We start from the raw sequence: 17,859 nt of genomic DNA on the forward strand, positions 1-17,859 counted from the left end.
TAGACTCCAGACTCAGATGGAAGAACTGCACATGAGGATTAATTTGCATGAGAAGTGAGAGATATAACCAACAAATGGGGGGTTGAGTGCTAATCAATAAAGAGGCTATGTAATAAAATGTATGCCTTTGTCTGTTAGTCTGTAAGTATTGTAAAGCTTTGACGAATGGCAACCTAGCCTTTTATGGGTTATCACCTAGCTCCCTGCTTTATGCAAATACTTTACTAGAATAAAAAAATAGAAGCACCTTGCCTCAGTGTGTGAACTGGTGAATTGGTGCTGTGGATGGGTAACATTCAGAAGAACACCTCCATCCTTGGGAAACCCCTACGCACAATAATAATAAACCACCTGACTTAGAGAACCAGCACACAAAAACAAAAAAACCCCACCCCTAACCAAAAACAAACAAACAAAAGAAAACCAAACCCAATAAAACAAAACAAAAAAAAAGTGTGTGATAATTGATAAAAGATTTGTGTTAATCATAGAAGTATTGAGGTTTGTATAAACCAGAATACTAAAGGTCTGAAGTGACATGTGATAGAGGCAAAATGTGATTAAATCATTGTTTGAAATCTCCCTCTTATGAATATTATGTTTCTAAATAATTTGTATCTACTAGCAGTTTGTAAAATCAGACTTTCCAATAGTCCGATAGATTTTGCAAAATCAGACTACCTGCCTTTTATCAATGACTGCCTCTCTACAAAGACCAGAACTTCCCGATTTCTGCCAGTTTTATCTACCAGATGGTATCTATGGGATTGACTCCTAGAGACTTTTACACGGATGTTTATTTCGGCCACCACTGCTTGCGTGGCAAAATTATGACAGCAAGAAAACAAAAATTATTAACACAAGAGACCACACTATAAGAAACTGCAAACCAAGACTGGACAGAGCGTGGAGTGGGCAGTGACACCTCATGTCTCCCCAGCGCTGCTTTGCTCTGTCTATATAAAATAAAGCAATCAAAATTTTGCTAAAAATGGAGACTTTTGTTTCTCGTTAATAACAAGTGCTAAATTCTTTTGGTGGGCAGGTTCTGTAAATCAAAACCCATTGACAGCAGGAGGACCGGGCCCGCGAAGGCAAAATGGCGGCAAGGGGCGCTGAGGGCAGCCCTCAGGGGAGGGGGCTCCGTTCCCGGGGGGTCACAGCCCTTTCCTGAGGGCTCTGAAGGAGGAGGATGGAGCCCCGGCCCGGAGCATCGTCCCTCACGCCGGGGTGCCACCAGTTCGTCCCTTTGCTGTCACCTTTGCTCCCGGTTCCCATGATGACGTGCTAGCACAGCTACACCACAACAATATTAATTATAGCGACGTTTCAGCAAGCCCCCGCCTCCAGGCCGGAAGAGACTGCCAGCCGTAGGTAGGCGGGCGCAGGGATAACTCGCGGGGCTCTGTCCTGTCCCGCCCTGTCCCGTAAGATGGCGACTCGGGTGCTCCGCCTGCGCGGCCTCCTGCGAGCCGCCGGCTGCCGGCCCTTCTCCGCCCAGCCCAGGTGAGCGGCGCCGGGCAGCTCTGCGGCGTGAGGGTGGGTGAGCGCCCCTGAGCTTGGGGCCCGCAAAGAGCGGGGTGAATATCTTCGCCCACCTGCTTGGGGCTGTGTGTGTGCGCTGTCCGTGCTGTGTGGGCACCTCAGTGTGTGTTTGGAGGGTGGCGGTGCGTGTGGTCTGTGTGCGTGTGGCGGGAGCGTTACGGGCGCTGTATGCACATATGTGTGTGTATATGTGTATATGTGTGTGTGGGGCCGTGCCCCCATGGCAGGCGGCGGCTGGAGCCGGGCGAGCCCCGGCGCATCCATCCCCGTGATGTCCCGACCTTTGCTCCAGTTGCGGCGGCAGCGCTGTGCTGGCAGCGGGGCCAGCCCGACCTTGCCCGGGCACCGCGTTCCCCTGGCGCAGCGCTCGCGGGGCGGCTGCGGGCAGCGACAGGCAGGAGTGCGATCACACCTTGCCCACACCTTCGGGATGTCTTTCCCAGGATTGTCGTTGGGAATAAGGGAGCAGCCAGGCTCTTCCTTGTGGGACACAATGAAACAAAAGGTTGGGCTTAAATCAAGTTCAACATCGTCTCAAACAGCTTTAAAAATAAAGTGGAGCTTTTGAGAGAGTCACTGTGTGTCTGGCTTTGAGGGTGCAAAATACTCAACAAGCAAGTTGCTGTATCCCTTTTTTTCCCCAAATACTATTAGAAATAAGTAGAGTCTGTGTTTCATGGGGATTATTGCACTGTCAGAGCCTGAGTGACTGCGTGTGGTAGTAAATAAAGACTTTTGTCTCCATAGCAGAGTAAATAAGCATAGGCTCAGCTGAGTTCTGTAGGAATACACACAACTGATGTGTGGAGGAACTGAGAGAGTAACCAAATAGTTTGAGAAAAGTCAGTGCTTCTTCCAGGTACTCAGCTCTGTACTTAAAATTTTTGTTTCATGGCAATGCAATAAAAGCAAGTCAAAGAATCCAAAGCACAAATATGAGGAGTGAATTTTCATTTCAGCCTCAAAGTAGTATGTCATCCTCGATGCTCCAAACCCCTACAGAAGTGTTATAACCCCTTCTTTCTTATTTCATAATTGTACTTCCTTGTGTGGTTTCTACTACTGACATTTACCACTATTTCAGTTTTTTTTTGTTTTGTTTTGTTTTTGCTGAAGCATTCTTTTGTTTTTACATATGTTTTCATTAGGCTAATTGTATTCTTTTGCCTATATATGTATTTTATTTTTGTTTTAAATTTATTTTAAGTGTTAAGGACAAAGCAGCCTTGCTTTACCTCCATCAATAGTCCAGTGGAGTGCAGCGTATGTTAGTTCTTTGTATTTATCATGGTGTGCCAGAGTTGGGATGTGAACTGTGTTTAGTTTCCTCCCTTTTAAAATGGTTATGCAGATAGGGTGCCTGTGTCCCTAACAGATGCATTAATTTGTCTTTTTTCAGTCCTCTGCAAACAGAACAGCATGGCACAAAGCGCCTGGAACCGTCTTCTGCTAAGACTTTGCTTGATATAGGCACTCGGAGGATCTTCTCATCAGACCATGATATCTTCAGGGAGAGTGCCAGGAAATTCTTTCAGGAAGAAGTGCTGCCTTTTCATGCAGAGTGAGATAACCTCTTAAATATTTTGGTTTGCAAATATTAATTTTTCCCCAAAATGCTTTTTGGGGTGTTACTCCTCATACGATAGGATATAAATGTTATTTTTCATGTGCATGTTATTTCAAATTTACCAAATTAAAACAAATCTATGAAAGTCATGAGTGAAGGAAAATCACACATCAAAATTGAATGCATCCTTTGAGCTCCTGTGGGCAATCATCTTAGGCCCATGTGTAGACAAAAGCAGTTTGCAGCTGCAGCAGAGTTTCCTGCCTTTAGGATTAACTGACACTTTACATTAACTGTTTTTGGGGTAGGGTTGGGGGATTTCAGTTCCCACAGGATTGGGAAATAGTCACTGAAAAAGGCTTTGATCATGTGCTACTGTTTCTCTTGCAGTAGATTGTAAGCTACATGCAAGCACATATGGCATGGTGAGGTGAATTATGTATTACCAAGAAACTTGCGCAAAACATCTTTTGTTACTTGTTTCTGTGGAAATACGTGTGTTTTCTGTACAGAGTAGAAGTGTTGCAGTGCCACTGAACTGAAGCTGGAGGGTGGTTTTAGCCCTTATTTTAGTCATATCCAATCACATTATAGTGGTAAAAAGGAAAGAAATTAACTTAGGGTATGGTTTTGAACCGAAAGTGTCAAACTGTATTAGTGTCTTAAGCAATTTCTAGTTTACCTGAACTGAAAACAGTGAGGGATAGTGAAGCGCTTATTCTGAAATTGCTGTGCTAGGTGAGAGGATCCTGACACAGCTCAGGTGTGTATCCACAAACAGCTGGCCTCAGTTGAGTGGGTGGAGCTCTGGGACATTCATGGCTCTGGGGCATGAATGAGCAGCAGGAGGCTTACAGCAGGGTGGGTAAGAGTTGTTTTTTATTATCCTCAAACTACAATCTTGTAGTACTTTGCTCTTCCACTATACGGTCATATTCTGTCCATAAAACCAGATGTTTTCCCTCATTTTGTGTTGGATGGACTTCCAGGGCAGGTTTGTGTACATGTATTGGCTCTGCTTGAGGTTGCTAAAGATCCTATTTGCCCTCTTGCTGACACAGCTATTTCTTAGGGAGGCTGGATCAAGTCAAACTTGTGTTCTTGCATCATTTCAGTGGCTGATGAACCACTCTGCTCTCACACCTTTCAAGCAAACAAGGAGGCTTCAGGCACAGTATATTAGTTGTCTGGGCTGAGGTGAAGAGTATCAAAAACAAATGTAGTGTCAGTGAATGCAATTGTGGGTTATTGTGAGGAGGAGAAGCTTTGATGCTGGGTGAAGTAGAGACAGGAATGTCCCTCAAGGTGGGGATCGGGGGAAAGCAAAGATGGTAAAAATAAATTTAAGATTTCCAGTGTAGGAGCAAAAGCTCTGTAAATCAGATTAAATACTGGAACAGCTTGCCCGGAGAAGCTGTGGCTGCCCCATCACTGGAGTGGTCAAGGCCAAGTTGGGTGGGGCTTGGAGAAACTTTAGCTAGTGAAAGATGTCCCTGCCTATGGAAGGGGGTCAGAACTGAATGAGCTTTAAGGTCCCTTCCAATCCAAACCATTCTGTGATTCTATGATTCTGTTTTTTATGTAGAATGAGACAATTAACTGCAGGTAAATAGCTATGGTATAGTGGTATAGTTCTAGTGCACACAGGTGTGTCAGAGGAATATCTCTGATATAATCCATTTACCATATAATTTTAAAATAGTGGCATTTGAAGAAAAAGGCATTCAAAAAAAGAAAACCTGGACCTTTAATGACCATGCAATGTTCTATTGAGGTGCAATAAAGAGGCACTAATTTTCCAAGAGCAGGTGATTCCTGTGGTGTTAAAGTTTGCAAACTGTCAGCAGATAAGCCTCAGCTATCTATTTACACAAACTTGCAAGTACCTTTAAGCAGTAATTTACCAAGATACAGTACTGACTTGTAAGAAGTGCACAGGGACAGATTTTTATACAAAACTGACTAATATGGTATAATTTGTTTCTGATAAAGCATTTTCCATTGGTAGAGTTGAAGTCATTGGCAAAAGATACTGATGTGTTATACTCATTTTTATGTGGGTAAATGTACATTTGTAAATAGAATGTTAGGAGGATAAAGACCTGCCTGTAATTATCCAGATGGTTGGGGCTAAATTGCCTAAATCCCAGTCTGGTGTAAGAGTCATAATAATTCTTAATGAGATCTTGTCAGGCTACACATTGGAAGCAGGAGTTGCAACTTGTTTTGCAGTTGGTGTCCCTGTAATACCAGTGTTATCTGTGGACTTGGAGATTAGAAACTCTGTGATTAAGCCACTGCTTATTGTTTGTGACATACCCTTGTCTGTGCACCTTCACACTGTGTGTTGGTGTTCAGTGTGAAGCAGCAGCCCTGACAGATAAACAGCAGCATGTGGGAGGGTTCAGTGTGTGACCCTGGCTTTGTGTCCATTTTGCAGATGGGAGAAGGATGGCCAAGTGAGCAGGGAGCTCTGGGAAAAAGCTGGGCAGCAGGGTTTGCTGGGTGTTGCTATTGCTGAAAAACACGGAGGCATCGGGGCGGATATTCTCTCTTCAGCCATCGTCTGGGAGGAGCAGTGAGTACTACAAGCTTCAGGAGGAATCTCCATTATCATATTGTTTGTGACTGTATTTTTTTCCCCCATAAGTTATCCTCATTATGGAATGCATTTGCTTTCAGAAAATGATGTTATCTTTCCTGTGGAAAGGGTAGTTTACACGTAGGTAAATTCCTCCTGTTTTAAGTGTTCTGGATCATTGTTTGAGTAACACTGGCATTGTGACTGGGGGAAGCTGTTTTTTTTAGCCTGGTAGGTTATGTACCTATGTGGCTGTGAAATTAAATTCTATAAATAATGGTAAAAATGCCAGAAGATTTCTGAAATTTCTATGTAGTGGGGTTTTCTTTATTATTATTGGGTCTGTGTTGTAACAGTGCAAGTTCAGTGTTCAAGTCCTTGGTAGTACTTTTTCCTGAACTTCCCCCCTCCCATTTTTTTCCAGGATGTATGTTAACTGTACAGGCCCAGGGTTCAGCCTTCATTCAGATATAGTCATGCCCTACATTGCAAACTATGGCTCTGAAGAACAGATTAAACGCTTTATCCCCCAGATGGTTGCAGGCAAGTGCATTGGAGCTATTGCCATGACAGAGCCTGGGGCTGGCAGGTAAGCCAAATACTGGAACAATGGTCTCAACATTGTTTACTGTCTGTTGATTTGTCAAGTTGAAAAACATTCTGAGTTACTTTACAGATTAGACTATCCTACATTATAGGTGAGACTCGAAAAGCCTGATACAGATTACTTTATTACAGCTTTGTCATTGCAATGTAGTCGTTCACAATCCATTTCTGCATTGTCCCACTGTGGGAAAATAAGCTTTGTATTTGCTTTTGCAGTCTGAGTTTATAGTTACTAACTTACTTGTCATGTGAATGTATAACTTGAAGCATAGTCAGTGGGAAATTACATATCTTGGTAAAGAAGGCTTGAACAGAACACCTTGTTTTTGTTTCCTCTGAATCCTTTCAGAGAAATGTCCCTCCTTGCCCATCACATGTTTGGAGTAGACACTGCTGATGTATTCTGACCAGTTTCCAATAGAGAGAGACACACAAAGTGCAAACCCTGTTGGTGGTGTGTTTCTACAAATGGCAGATGCTGCTTGTGGCTTTTCACAGAGCCTCCTGATCAGGACTGAGCCTGTGTAGAGAATGTGTTTTAGCTGGCATTTGTTGTGTATACTGGGGGAGGTGGATGCTGACCTGGTGATGTCAGTGTTTGTATTACACCACCTGTCTCAAGCAGAGATGGGGAAATGGGACCTCCTGCTCCTGTATGTTGCATAGATTTACCATCCTTTTCCACAGTGTGCTTGTGGCTTCTGTTACACTTGGATATTTCACAGTGTCTCACTATCCTTTCACTGAGGCCATGTCTGGATGGTATAAAATCTGCCTTATTTTGTACTGGATAGAATTCAAGATACAAATTGCAGCTTCTGGAATGTTTTTTTGAAGGACTTTTTGAATTTTGTTTTAGTGACTTGCAGGGAGTACGGACATACGCAAAAAAAGATGGGAGTGACTGGATTCTTAATGGGAGTAAGGTAAGTGAACTGACATACTGCTCGTAGGCTTTAGGAACTAAATGCATTTAGCTGAATGCAGCAGGATGTTCACTGCTCTCAGCATCTCCTCCCAATCCTTTTGCTTTTGGTTTGGGATTTTTGTGTGGGTTATGTTGTAGGTGGGGTTTTTTGTTCCACTTACTTTTCTCTAACAGGTCTTAAGATATGTTTGTTGCAGGCAATTTAGAAACTGATTTATGTGAGGGCTTGTGTGTTTTGGTTAAAATAAACCTATTAAAAGGCTTATTTTCCCCTAAACTGTAAGGAAAGGGGAAAAATGTGGTGTGTAGTATGAGCAGTATGGTTCTTAGTACTGATGTTTAACAATAAAATATATACATTACTGCTGTGAAATCTTCTGTGGCCTGAGTAAAAACTTGTGTTGCCACAATGCAAGCTGTGGAATCTTTATTCAGGAGCTTGCTGGTCTTGTTAGAAAAAAAACAAAACAGCTGCACCAGATGCTCTCACTGTGTCATCAAGCTGTGGCAAAGCAGTTTTTTCATTAGTATAATGAAAAGTAAGAAGGCAGAAATAGTGTTGAAGTGTGGGTTCAACAGGCCACTTTTTGGAAAGCTATGAAATGCCTTGATCTTCTTTTGTACTGATGCTGCTAACACAGTACTGATAGAGACTTCTGCTCTGAGCAGAATTTCAGTGGTGAGAATGTCTGCAAGCAGATATATATGCACAGGTGCTAAAAAGGTGCTCATGCCACTCAGTTGAAGCCCAACAGGACAGAAAGCTTTCTTTCGCTGGACTTAAGATGGATCCATTAGACATGCCCATCAATTGTTCTGCAGGATAATACTAGGCAGTTTTCATGAGAAGCTGTTGATAGTTTTGAGTGTCATTCCTTACTAATTTAAATTCTAGACAAGAGAACCTCTGTGTTTATTTAATACCTACATTTGATACCTTATTCCTACTTTATCATGGATCAGACAAAAGAAACATATCTGTGCATTCTTTAACTTCACATTTCTGCCCCACACAATACTTCTCAAATTAATGCCTGCCTTGTTCCAGAACACTTAATATCAAAAGCTTGAAACTCTTCTGGACACTTGGACCTTGCCTTTCAGTTCACCTTTGAAAGTGTCAATGTAATTTTACTTTCTGCTACTTGGTGAACTCTTCTAACCTCTATCCACCTTGCTTTTTTCCTAAGTTGCCTTTTTTTCCAGGTGTTCATCACTAATGGTTGGATGAGCGATGTAGTGATCGTGGTTGCGGTTACAAACCGAGAGGCCCGGTCCCCTGCTCATGGCATCAGCCTTTTCCTGGTGGAAAATGGAACAAAAGGGTTCATCAAAGGACGCAAACTGAACAAAATCGGCCTGAAAGCTCAAGTGAGTTCATACAACCTCTAATGCCACAGACTTGGAGAAAGTCTAAACCCACTTAATGCCTGGAAACTGCTAAACAAATATAAGATAGAGGTGTGGTTCTCTTCTAGTTGTTACACTTCAGAGCACAAACATGCAACATAGGTATCCTGGTTTTGCTTGTGGAAGTTGAAGTGTGTGATGTGCAGGGAGAGGCTGAGGAAGCTGCATGCATTTACTCTGAAGAAACCTGGAAGAACAGGATCTTACTGAAGTGTTTATCTATAGAGATGGTGGGGCCTGATCCTTCTCTGAGGACCAGAGTGAAAGGGAGAGTGGCAAAGGAGACAAATTACATGAAGGAAAATTCTTAGTAGGTTTTAGGATAAAAAGTCCACCAGGAAAGTGATTTGATACTTGCACAGAGGCTGAAAGAAGTCCTGGAGCCTTCATCTTTCGAGCTTTGTAAAGTTTAGCTAGGCAAGGCCCTCAGCTGATTGTTTTTCTGGAGCTGCTCTGAGTAGGATGGAAGCTAGATGACTTCTGGAGGATCCTTCCAGGCTAAATCTGGGATTTCAAGTTAAAGTGCAAGAAGACAATAGGGAAAAAATAGTTTAATGGGAATGTCAGACTCTCAACTGTTGCATTTCAAATCTTCTTAGGATACAGCAGAGCTGTTTTTTGAAGATGTGCGGTTGCCAGCCAGTGCCTTGCTTGGGAAAGAGAACAAAGGCTTCTACTATCTGATGGCAGAGCTCCCTCAGGTAAAAGGAATTCGAGTGTTTGCTGTCTGCAGGAAGGATACAGAGGCAGTTCTTGTCATTAGTCCTGAAGTTCATGTATTGTGGTGAGCCACCTGGGTTGCTGAAGCAGAATGCCTTTGTAAAACCCCAGAAACATTTCTATGGGTTAAGCTCACAGGAGAAACAGTGACCAGATATTCTCAAGAGGTCAAAATTACACAAATTTAGTGGCAAAATACAGAAAATCAAGGAACTTTGACAAAGGATGTAGTGCAACATCCAATTAAACATCCAATTAAAACACCTTAACTTAGTCTGTTTAATTTAGCAATCTTTAAACCTGTCCAATGATACATTACCCAAAATGTTCCATGAAAAGATCATTAGAAGAAAGGGAGAAGATAGAAAAAATACAGAAAAACACACATATAGCTACCAACTCCTGAGTTCCAGTGATGATGAGGTAGAGACTCAAGAGGCTGATAGGTCAAGACAAGCTGTCCTTGAGCCACCTTGGCCTCCTCCCCTGATGGGACTATGGTCACTGGGCCATTCAGGAGCTGGCAAGACTGGGCCACTGCCTCCAGTGTGCCACAACTGACAGATTGACCCCCTGCCCCCACACATGCATCCCCAAATACCTCGAGACATCAATCTTTTCCAGTCTCTGACAGTCCTGTGTTCAGTGTTTTGTTGATATTGCTGATTTTTAACTGAAGCACATAGTGCTAGGTGGGGAATTCTTTGGGCATTGCTGAAAGTGTTGATGTCCCATCAGCTCAAAGGCAGATGTCTTAACCAACAACCCAGCTATTGAAAAGTCTGAGGGTAGTTTATTAAAAAGAACACACCACGGATTTCTTGTGTACTTCTAGCATAGAAGCACTTTGCTTAGTACAGTAATTTCACAATTATAAGCCGCACCATTTTGACTAAAATTTTGGTCCAAACCCAAAGTGCGGCTTATAATCAGGTGCGGCTTATATATGGACAAAGAACAAGAAGTTGGAGGACAGGTGTCTGCTGAGAAAGGAGGAGCTTCTCTTTGAAATGGAGAATGTAAACCCCCTCCCTCCAAATTATTATAATTTTGAAATCAAGGGGCTTTCAGGCAAAGATATGGGAATTAGGAATAACAGTTGTTTACTAGGGAAATTAAAATAGAAATACAGTACTACAAAGAAACAAACTCCAAACCCTGACAAAGTCAGAGTACAGCCTGACACCCCATCAGGCAGGGTGTTGGTAGCAGTCCCATTAAATGGTGGCTGCATCCTCCTGCAGTGACAGATGTGATTCAGTTGGAGCAGTGCTCCTGTACAAGGTGCAGTTTCCCTCTGGAGGTCCAGTGGTGATGTGGAGAAATCCGGTTTTCCTCTGGAGTCCAGTGGAGAAAGGGGCTCCCTTAGTGTCCCAAAACCTCTGTTTTTATCTTGGTAAGAAATGTTGGGCTCTTCCCCCTGGCTGGAGCAACTTCCAATGGGATGCAGTAATTTTATCAGTCCCACAGTGGGACTCAATGGGCCATTAGCAGAAAATGACTCTCTGGAGGAAGGATGGGGTGTGAAAAGATAAAGAGCAATGCCCTGTCTGGTTTCAATGGATGGCCCATTAGCAGAATATCTGTCATTGAGATAAGGATCACTGTCCCCACCCTCAACAGATGGTGATAGAACAGATACCTTTTATCACACTCTGTATTGTAACATGCGACTTATAATCAGGTGCGGTTTATGTATGGACAAAGAATGAAAAGTTGCTGACACCCGGAAGTGCAGCTTATACTCAGTGCAGCTTATAATTGTGAAATTACTATAAATTAAGTATAGCTTGGACATCTCTGATTCATTTGGCATTCTCTTTCAGGAAACAAGCACTGCTGTTCTAGCTCTTCTGCAAGTAGAAGCATATTAAAGACCTCTGTTCATATAACACAAAGAAATTGTTTAGCTGCCAAAACACCTTGCTAGCTTATAACTCAGTTTATGAGATTTTGGAATTATTTCAGAGGACAAAGAGGCAATGTTTTTCAAATCAAAATACTTAAAAGTGAGCTTTAGACATCATGGCATTTGTTCTATTCATTAATTTCAGTAATTCAGAATTGCAGTATGTCTGGTTTGATATTTTATGTGACTTCTGCTCCCACTCCCTTAATGAACAACATTGAACATCTGTGTCCTAATTGTGCATCTGATGTGGAGAAATGCGGGACTAACTCAACTGGATTCTGTAATTTGTGTTTCAAAAGGAAAGACTGCTAATTGCTGATATGGCTCTTGCTGGCTGTGAGTTCATGTTTGAAGAAACAAGGAATTATGTGAAGCAGAGAAAAGCTTTTGGGAAGACAATTGCACATTTGCAGGTAAGAACTGAGCTGCTTGTGTACAGATTCAAGTGTGTGTTTGCTGTCCAGCTGTCTATGTGAAGTAGTGACCAAAGGGAAATCACTGGGCTGTTTTGAAAGGATCATTTTCAGAGCTTTCACTGTTGAACTGTGGCTGTTTTTTTTCCCTCTGTGCCCATTGTTCATTTTTTGAAATGCAAAAATAATAATTTTTAAGAAGCACCATAAAAGCCTTAATTATGTATTTTATGACTTGGGTGAGTAACCTCCCAGCAGTGCTGTTTCTGAGAGAGAAATAGGTAGGCAGGAAGGATACTGGCTCCTTGCTGCTGCTGAGGAACAATTCCCTTGTTGATCTTAAGCTTGCATTTTACTGCCAGAGGTCCTAATCACAGGGTCCTGTCTGAAAATACAAGCACACCTGCCTGTATTTGTCTGTGCCTGAAATCCTGGGGGCTGCCTGTGCAGGTACTGTCTTCCTCTGGACACAGAGCATTGCAGCAAAGTTATTTTGGAGAATGCTGGAGGAGGGAACTGCCAGCAGTGACCTTGCTGCCCGAGTGGTGCAGAGGTGCTTCATGAATGTTGTAATCAGATTCCTCAGCCAGCAGCAGTCTGGGAATTTGTGTGACTGCATGAAAAGCTGTTGGGTCATGCTCTGTGGGCAGAGCTCACTCCTGGTGAGGGTAGGTAATTGAGTTTTGAGATGTTTGTGCCTACACTCTTCAGCTGCAGTCATAAAATAGATGTTGTTTTCCAGAAGATTGCTATACTACAATTTTCCTGACAACAACATTAACTGTTAGGGCTGAAGGAGGCCAAGCTCCTGCATGTTTGGTTTATAGGGTAGAACTGACTCATATGGGCTAAAGATATTGGCTGCCTCTTTTTTTTAATATACTTTTGAAATAATTAACAAAAAAAATCCATTTCTGCATCTTGAGACTGTGTTTGTCAAATTCAAACCTTTAGTTGTGAAGAGCACCAGAACTGAAACTTTTAGAGGTTGGAATGTTAGGTATCCTTCAGGGGATTATGATCTTCATCTGTTTTTAAAGTTAACTCTCAGGAATCTGTAATTCCAGATGGAATTTAGTATGTGCACTGTGTGACTGAAACACAGAAGGGCTATATTTTAACTTTTTTAATGTAGGAAGGGGATGCTTTCTATTTGTAGTAGTTCACTGTGCAAAGATCTCCAAAATAATCTCCCTTTTTAGGCTAGGCCACCAGCAGGTGGACAATAAATTTGATAAAGTACAGTATTTTTGCCAAACTAATGAAGTTCTGCATATCTGTTCAATCTGTTTTTTGCTGCTGATGACTTGGGAGTGCATATTATAAATAATCCTTTCCAATTAGAGCTCTGCCTTGGGCTAATTCATTTAGTCATGCCACATTACAGCATTTGAAATGAATTCTTTCCTTGTAGTAGTACACTGGTCCAGTATATTTATTGTCAAGGGAAACAAGATTTTTTTAATATACATTTCTAGAACTGAAATAAGAAAGGGCTCTTATTAGTGGGTGATGTTTTTATCACCCTCCCTACCAGAATTACAAGAAGGTGGTTGAATGTCTGCCTGGTCTGGATTTACATAACTTTATGATGGATTTTACTTCTTCTACCTAGACCTCTTTTCCAATGTGACAGAACTCAGTGCTGAAAAACTTTCTGATAGTCTAAACTTTCTTTTATTTTTTCCTTCAGTCTCTTTGCATGTAGCTGAAACTCTGAAGAATATGTAGAAAAAAACCACTCAATAGATGGTGAAATGTTATTAATTGGGAAAGTTTATGGCTCTACAGAATAAAAGGACATTTTAGTGACAGAGTGACAGAGCACTCTGGGCCTCCTGCCACATGCTCTCTAGGAATTTGTTTTCCCTTTCCCTTTCTTTTTCTCTTAAATTTGTGTTTTGAGTTGACCTTGACAGGTAAAGAGCAGTAACTTTGTCTAATACAACAGGTGAATATATAATTGTCTAGAAAGTAAGGTGTTTTCATATCTACAGAGCCAAAGTTTGAAGTAGCGATTTCTAACAGCAATCCTTTTGGAAAACACTGCATTTTCTACCTAAAGTATTAAACTGCACTATATTTCTTTCTTCTACCCTTTCTGTCCACTTCCAAAACAAGACAGTACAGCACAAGCTGGCTGAAATGAAAACCCAGATTTGTGTGGGCCGAGCTTTTATGGACAACTGCTTGCAGCTCCACGCAGATAAACGCCTGGACTCTGCCACAGCCTCCATGGCCAAGTATTGGTATGTGCTTACACTCATCTGGAAGTGTTGCATGGTCTTAACTCTAATCATGTGGTCACAAAAATCCAAGTTGCATTGAAAACCAGGGTTGGTTAACCAGATCAATTTCAAAATAAAGGCATACTTTTCAGATAGGCTTCCATTAATAAAAAGGTCATGCCTCTGCTTTAGCTTTAGGTAAAAGTGAGTGCTCCATTGGTGTTTAGACAAAAATTGGCATTTTATTGCTAGCAATTTGTTGTTGGGTGTTTTTTGGTTGTTGTTTTTTTAATGGGGTATATGGTTTGGTTTGGGTTCTTTTAAAAGCAAAATTTGAATATTTGGAGCCAAATTTAAATTGATTTTCAGCTCTATGATACATTAGTTAATGTTACTTAACAATAGCTGTTTGGCCTAGCCAGTTTTCAAAGCAATCTGGTTTTGGCTACAGCTGTTGCTGTAACTGAGACTGCACAGTGCTTTCTTTTATTGTCCAGAACTTCTCCCTCACTGTATACTTGGTGGTGTTATATGTTAACTTAGTTTTACCAGACAAAAATAACTGGAAATATCTAAGGTAGTGGTACATGAATTTGTATAATTTTAGCTTGGTGCAAAGATGGGAGAAAAATCCACGTGAGACATGAACAAAGAAATTTATGGAAGATACGCAGGTTCACAGGTTTTAGGCTTTTCAAAATAAGTATAGAGGAAATGAGCAGAAATATTTACAGTGGAAGGAAGAGTTTGAGTGCTATTCCTGGCAGTGATTACCTAGAAGTACCAGGTACAGAAGCAGAGGTATTTAGTTTTGTGGAGGAGGAAACAACTAATGCCAGCTGAGATATGCAGTTCACTTCCTCAACAAATTTCTCTAAGCAAGGCTTTTGAAACTCCCTCACTTTCTCAGCTGTTTGCCATCATGATTTGTTGTGGATTTCCTCTTTCTCCAGTGGAGTCCCTGTGACCCTTCCATAAGACTCTCTTCAATGGTCTAGAAAATGTTTGAATGTAGAATTGCTTTATTCCCTAATGAACTAAGAGATTCTGTCTAGTCTTGAATTTTCCTTCAAACTTAGTTAATGGTTTGAGTTAGAGCTTTGAAGGATTTTAAAACCAGGTTTGTGCATCTCTTTTTTCATATCTGGAGGAAAAGTCTGTAGGTTTGTTTTAGTTCGGATTTTCTTGTGGTGACAGGTTGTGGTACATACCTAAAATAATTTGAGAATATATTTAGGAAAGACAGTAACTCACTGCTGCATAATTGCAGTTGGTGTAATAAACTGTAAAGATTTAAATGAATGAGGGGATGGTTTGGGGAAAATTATTCCATTTTTGCAGGAGAAAGCAATTGGCTTGGCATTTTTCATTTCTTCCACTGAAAGCTGTATGTTTAGAAAGTGTTTCTTTTCATGTCTTCTAGCTACAGTTTCAGCTTCCAGTGTGATTATTTTTTTGCTATTAAATCCATATTTTGCAGTCAACAAATGCTGTTGGAGAATTACAGTGTGTTTTAGAATTGAAGGCTATTGCAGAAAAGGCTATTGGAAAAGTTTATTGCAGAAAATAAATTATGCCCAGGTGGTGGTTATGCTCAAAGAGTATCCTGGTGTGTTGCTAATGGCAGTGGTGGGGTTTATTCTTAATTTCTGACAAAGCTGAGGGAATTGGCAAGAAAAGAGATTGTATCAACTTGCTTCACAAAAGGATTGTCTTGGCCTGTGAGAAAGGTAAACAAACCTGTCTGTTTTGAAACCTTTCCTTTCCTGAAACCTGTCCCATAAAGGGAACAAACCTTTAATACATTAAATTCAACAGTATTTATGTCTTACTAATCATGGTATGTTTTTGTCTTGTGAACATCTCTTCATCTTTTGTAATGTTTTGCAACATCATGTCCTTCTAAAAGCAAATTTCCTTCTGGCCCTTTAGGTGTTCTGATCTCCAAAACAGCATAGCTACTCAGTGTGTACAAATGCACGGAGGATGGGGGTACATGTGGGAGTATCCAATTGCAAAGTAAGTGAAACATTTCAGATTGTGTGATGGAAGATCACCAGCAAAGTCAAAGGAGGCACTTCCTTTGCATCTGTGTGTTGTTTAGTGTCAGTGATTTACAGTTCCAGTGATTTACAGTTCCTTTTCTCATCATTAATTGAAAGGGAATCTGCTGTACAGAGGTCTGCAGGAAGGGTTTGTTTTGATTCTCCAAATAACTATAAGCTCTCCAGCAATTATTGTTTGGCTTGTTTTTTATTTATTTTCCAAAAAAGAGAAGTTGTTTTTTGTTGATTTTCTGGAAAAACAGAAGCAAAACTGTAAAAGAAATGAGGGGAGCTAGTTTGTTTTATCTGAAGTTAAATGCATATGGGTGAAGAAAACATGTTGATCAGATACCACTGAGTACCAAATTGTCAAATGAAGAGCATAACTGGCTACATTTAGCATTTTTCACCTTTTAAAATAAGAGATTTATATGTAGGAAAAGGAATTTGCCATTCTCATTTTTTTCTGACTTTATAGAGACATTTATGAAGCTTTTGTCTATATCCTTGTGTGTTATTGTGAAGTTTGTGTACAGGCCATGTGACACACTAAGTAGAGATTTTGGTGCTGTTTTTATGAGAAAAACCACAGAGATGGTAATCTGACAGTAGAAATAGCAAAAACAGAACTGCTGTGCAGTTGTCATAATAAGTAAGCCAATTTTTTAACTGAGTAGGCTTAGATTTTTTTTTTTAAACTTTAAATAGCGTGAGTATGAAATGTTACTTAAAAAATGACTTGTTCCTCCATATTTTCACTGAGTGTAATTTGTGAGTGATCTGTACCATCTTATTAAAGAAAGGCCAGCAGGCTGGGTTTATAGGGGTTTATTTTTTGTTTAATAAGAGGCAAGAGTGGAGACTTTACACTATAAACAATGAAGGAACATGTACTGACCCAGTTCCTGGTTGGTGCACAACACCCTGGAAAGTTGTAATATTCTAGTTGAAGCCCCTTAGAAAATAAGAGTTACTTTGTCAATGAGAAGAATATTTGTTGAAAAGAGGGATCTCTAAAGATATTTTTTTTTAAATTATATGTTCATTCTGAGGTGTTGTTTGTAATATTTCCTTGTTTTGTTTTGTTTTTTCCTCAGAGCTTTTGTGGATGCCCGTGTTCAGCCAATCTATGGTGGTACCAATGAAATCATGAAAGAACTTATTGCTAGAGACATTGTCAGTGACAAGTAGGGCAGATGCTCACTACTTTGCAGAGTCTTGCAGAATCCTTTTCTATATTAGTATTTGGCATAAAATCAGACATCAGAATGTAAGTAAAATAAAAGTGCTGTATCATCTCCTAAATTTAAAGGAAGTGACACTTAGAGCACATGTCAGTAATAACAGTGTGCTCACATGGAGGATATTTAATATTTAATGAATATGTTATCTTTGTACAACGTGAAGTACTCTGGGTGTTGAGAGTTCTGGTAGTGAAAGGCAATTTTATCTCTGGAACATTGAATAGCTTGGTCTTGGGACTTGAACTCATTGTGTTGAATCCAAACCTCGCTTTCCAGAATCAAATCTCAAGGGAAGCCATATTCTTAACAAATGAAATTAAATATTAATCTAACTTTGAATGTGTATTTCCCCTTGGGAAGTAGAACTTGACACTCTTGCTGTTGTTGCCATACACCTGCTCACTGTACAGCAGCCACCTGCTGGGCAGCTCACCTCTGTGTTTACATCTAACCCAGAATGCCTTATTTTAATTACTTTGGTCAAATAAACATAATAAAGCATTTCTATGCAATCTCACGCTTGTTTGCGGTTACTTCAAAGCCCGCGGGGGAACGGGGCATCTCCCTTTGTGCCCGAGTTCACCCCAGGGCGCTGCGGGGGAGTTCGGAGGGAGGGAATGCGAGGCAGGAGAACTTGAGGGTTTTTTATTTGCGATGGTA

General features: G+C 40.9%; 1 protein-coding gene across 1 annotated transcript; it reads left to right on the top strand.

Annotated features, from left to right (window-relative positions):
* The first annotated feature begins 1,372 nt into the window (after positions 1 to 1,372).
* Positions 1,373 to 17,716, top strand: ACADL (acyl-CoA dehydrogenase long chain). Its single transcript, XM_033065257.2, has 11 exons — positions 1,373 to 1,506; positions 2,945 to 3,106; positions 5,553 to 5,690; positions 6,118 to 6,282; positions 7,159 to 7,225; positions 8,434 to 8,598; positions 9,237 to 9,338; positions 11,569 to 11,682; positions 13,804 to 13,931; positions 15,843 to 15,929; positions 17,053 to 17,716. The coding sequence occupies exons 1-11, from the start codon at positions 1,433 to 1,435 to the stop codon at positions 17,144 to 17,146; spliced, it is 1,296 nt and encodes a 431-aa protein (XP_032921148.1). The 5' UTR covers positions 1,373 to 1,432; the 3' UTR covers positions 17,147 to 17,716.
* Positions 17,717 to 17,859: the final 143 nt, after the last annotated feature.

Source organism: Catharus ustulatus, chromosome 7 (assembly GCF_009819885.2).
Source record: "Catharus ustulatus isolate bCatUst1 chromosome 7, bCatUst1.pri.v2, whole genome shotgun sequence".
NCBI classification, from domain to species: Eukaryota; Metazoa; Chordata; class Aves; order Passeriformes; family Turdidae; genus Catharus; species Catharus ustulatus.

Excerpts from the sequence above, each read along its gene's own strand:
- ACADL (XM_033065257.2), top strand. The coding sequence starts at position 1,433 with ATGGCGACTCGGGTGCTCCGCCTGCGCGGCCTCCTGCGAGCCGCCGGC. Across the intron at positions 5,691-6,117 it reads GCCATCGTCTGGGAGGAGCA|GATGTATGTTAACTGTACAG; the intron begins GTGAGTACTACA and ends ATTTTTTTCCAG. Across the intron at positions 8,599-9,236 it reads AAATCGGCCTGAAAGCTCAA|GATACAGCAGAGCTGTTTTT; the intron begins GTGAGTTCATAC and ends AAATCTTCTTAG.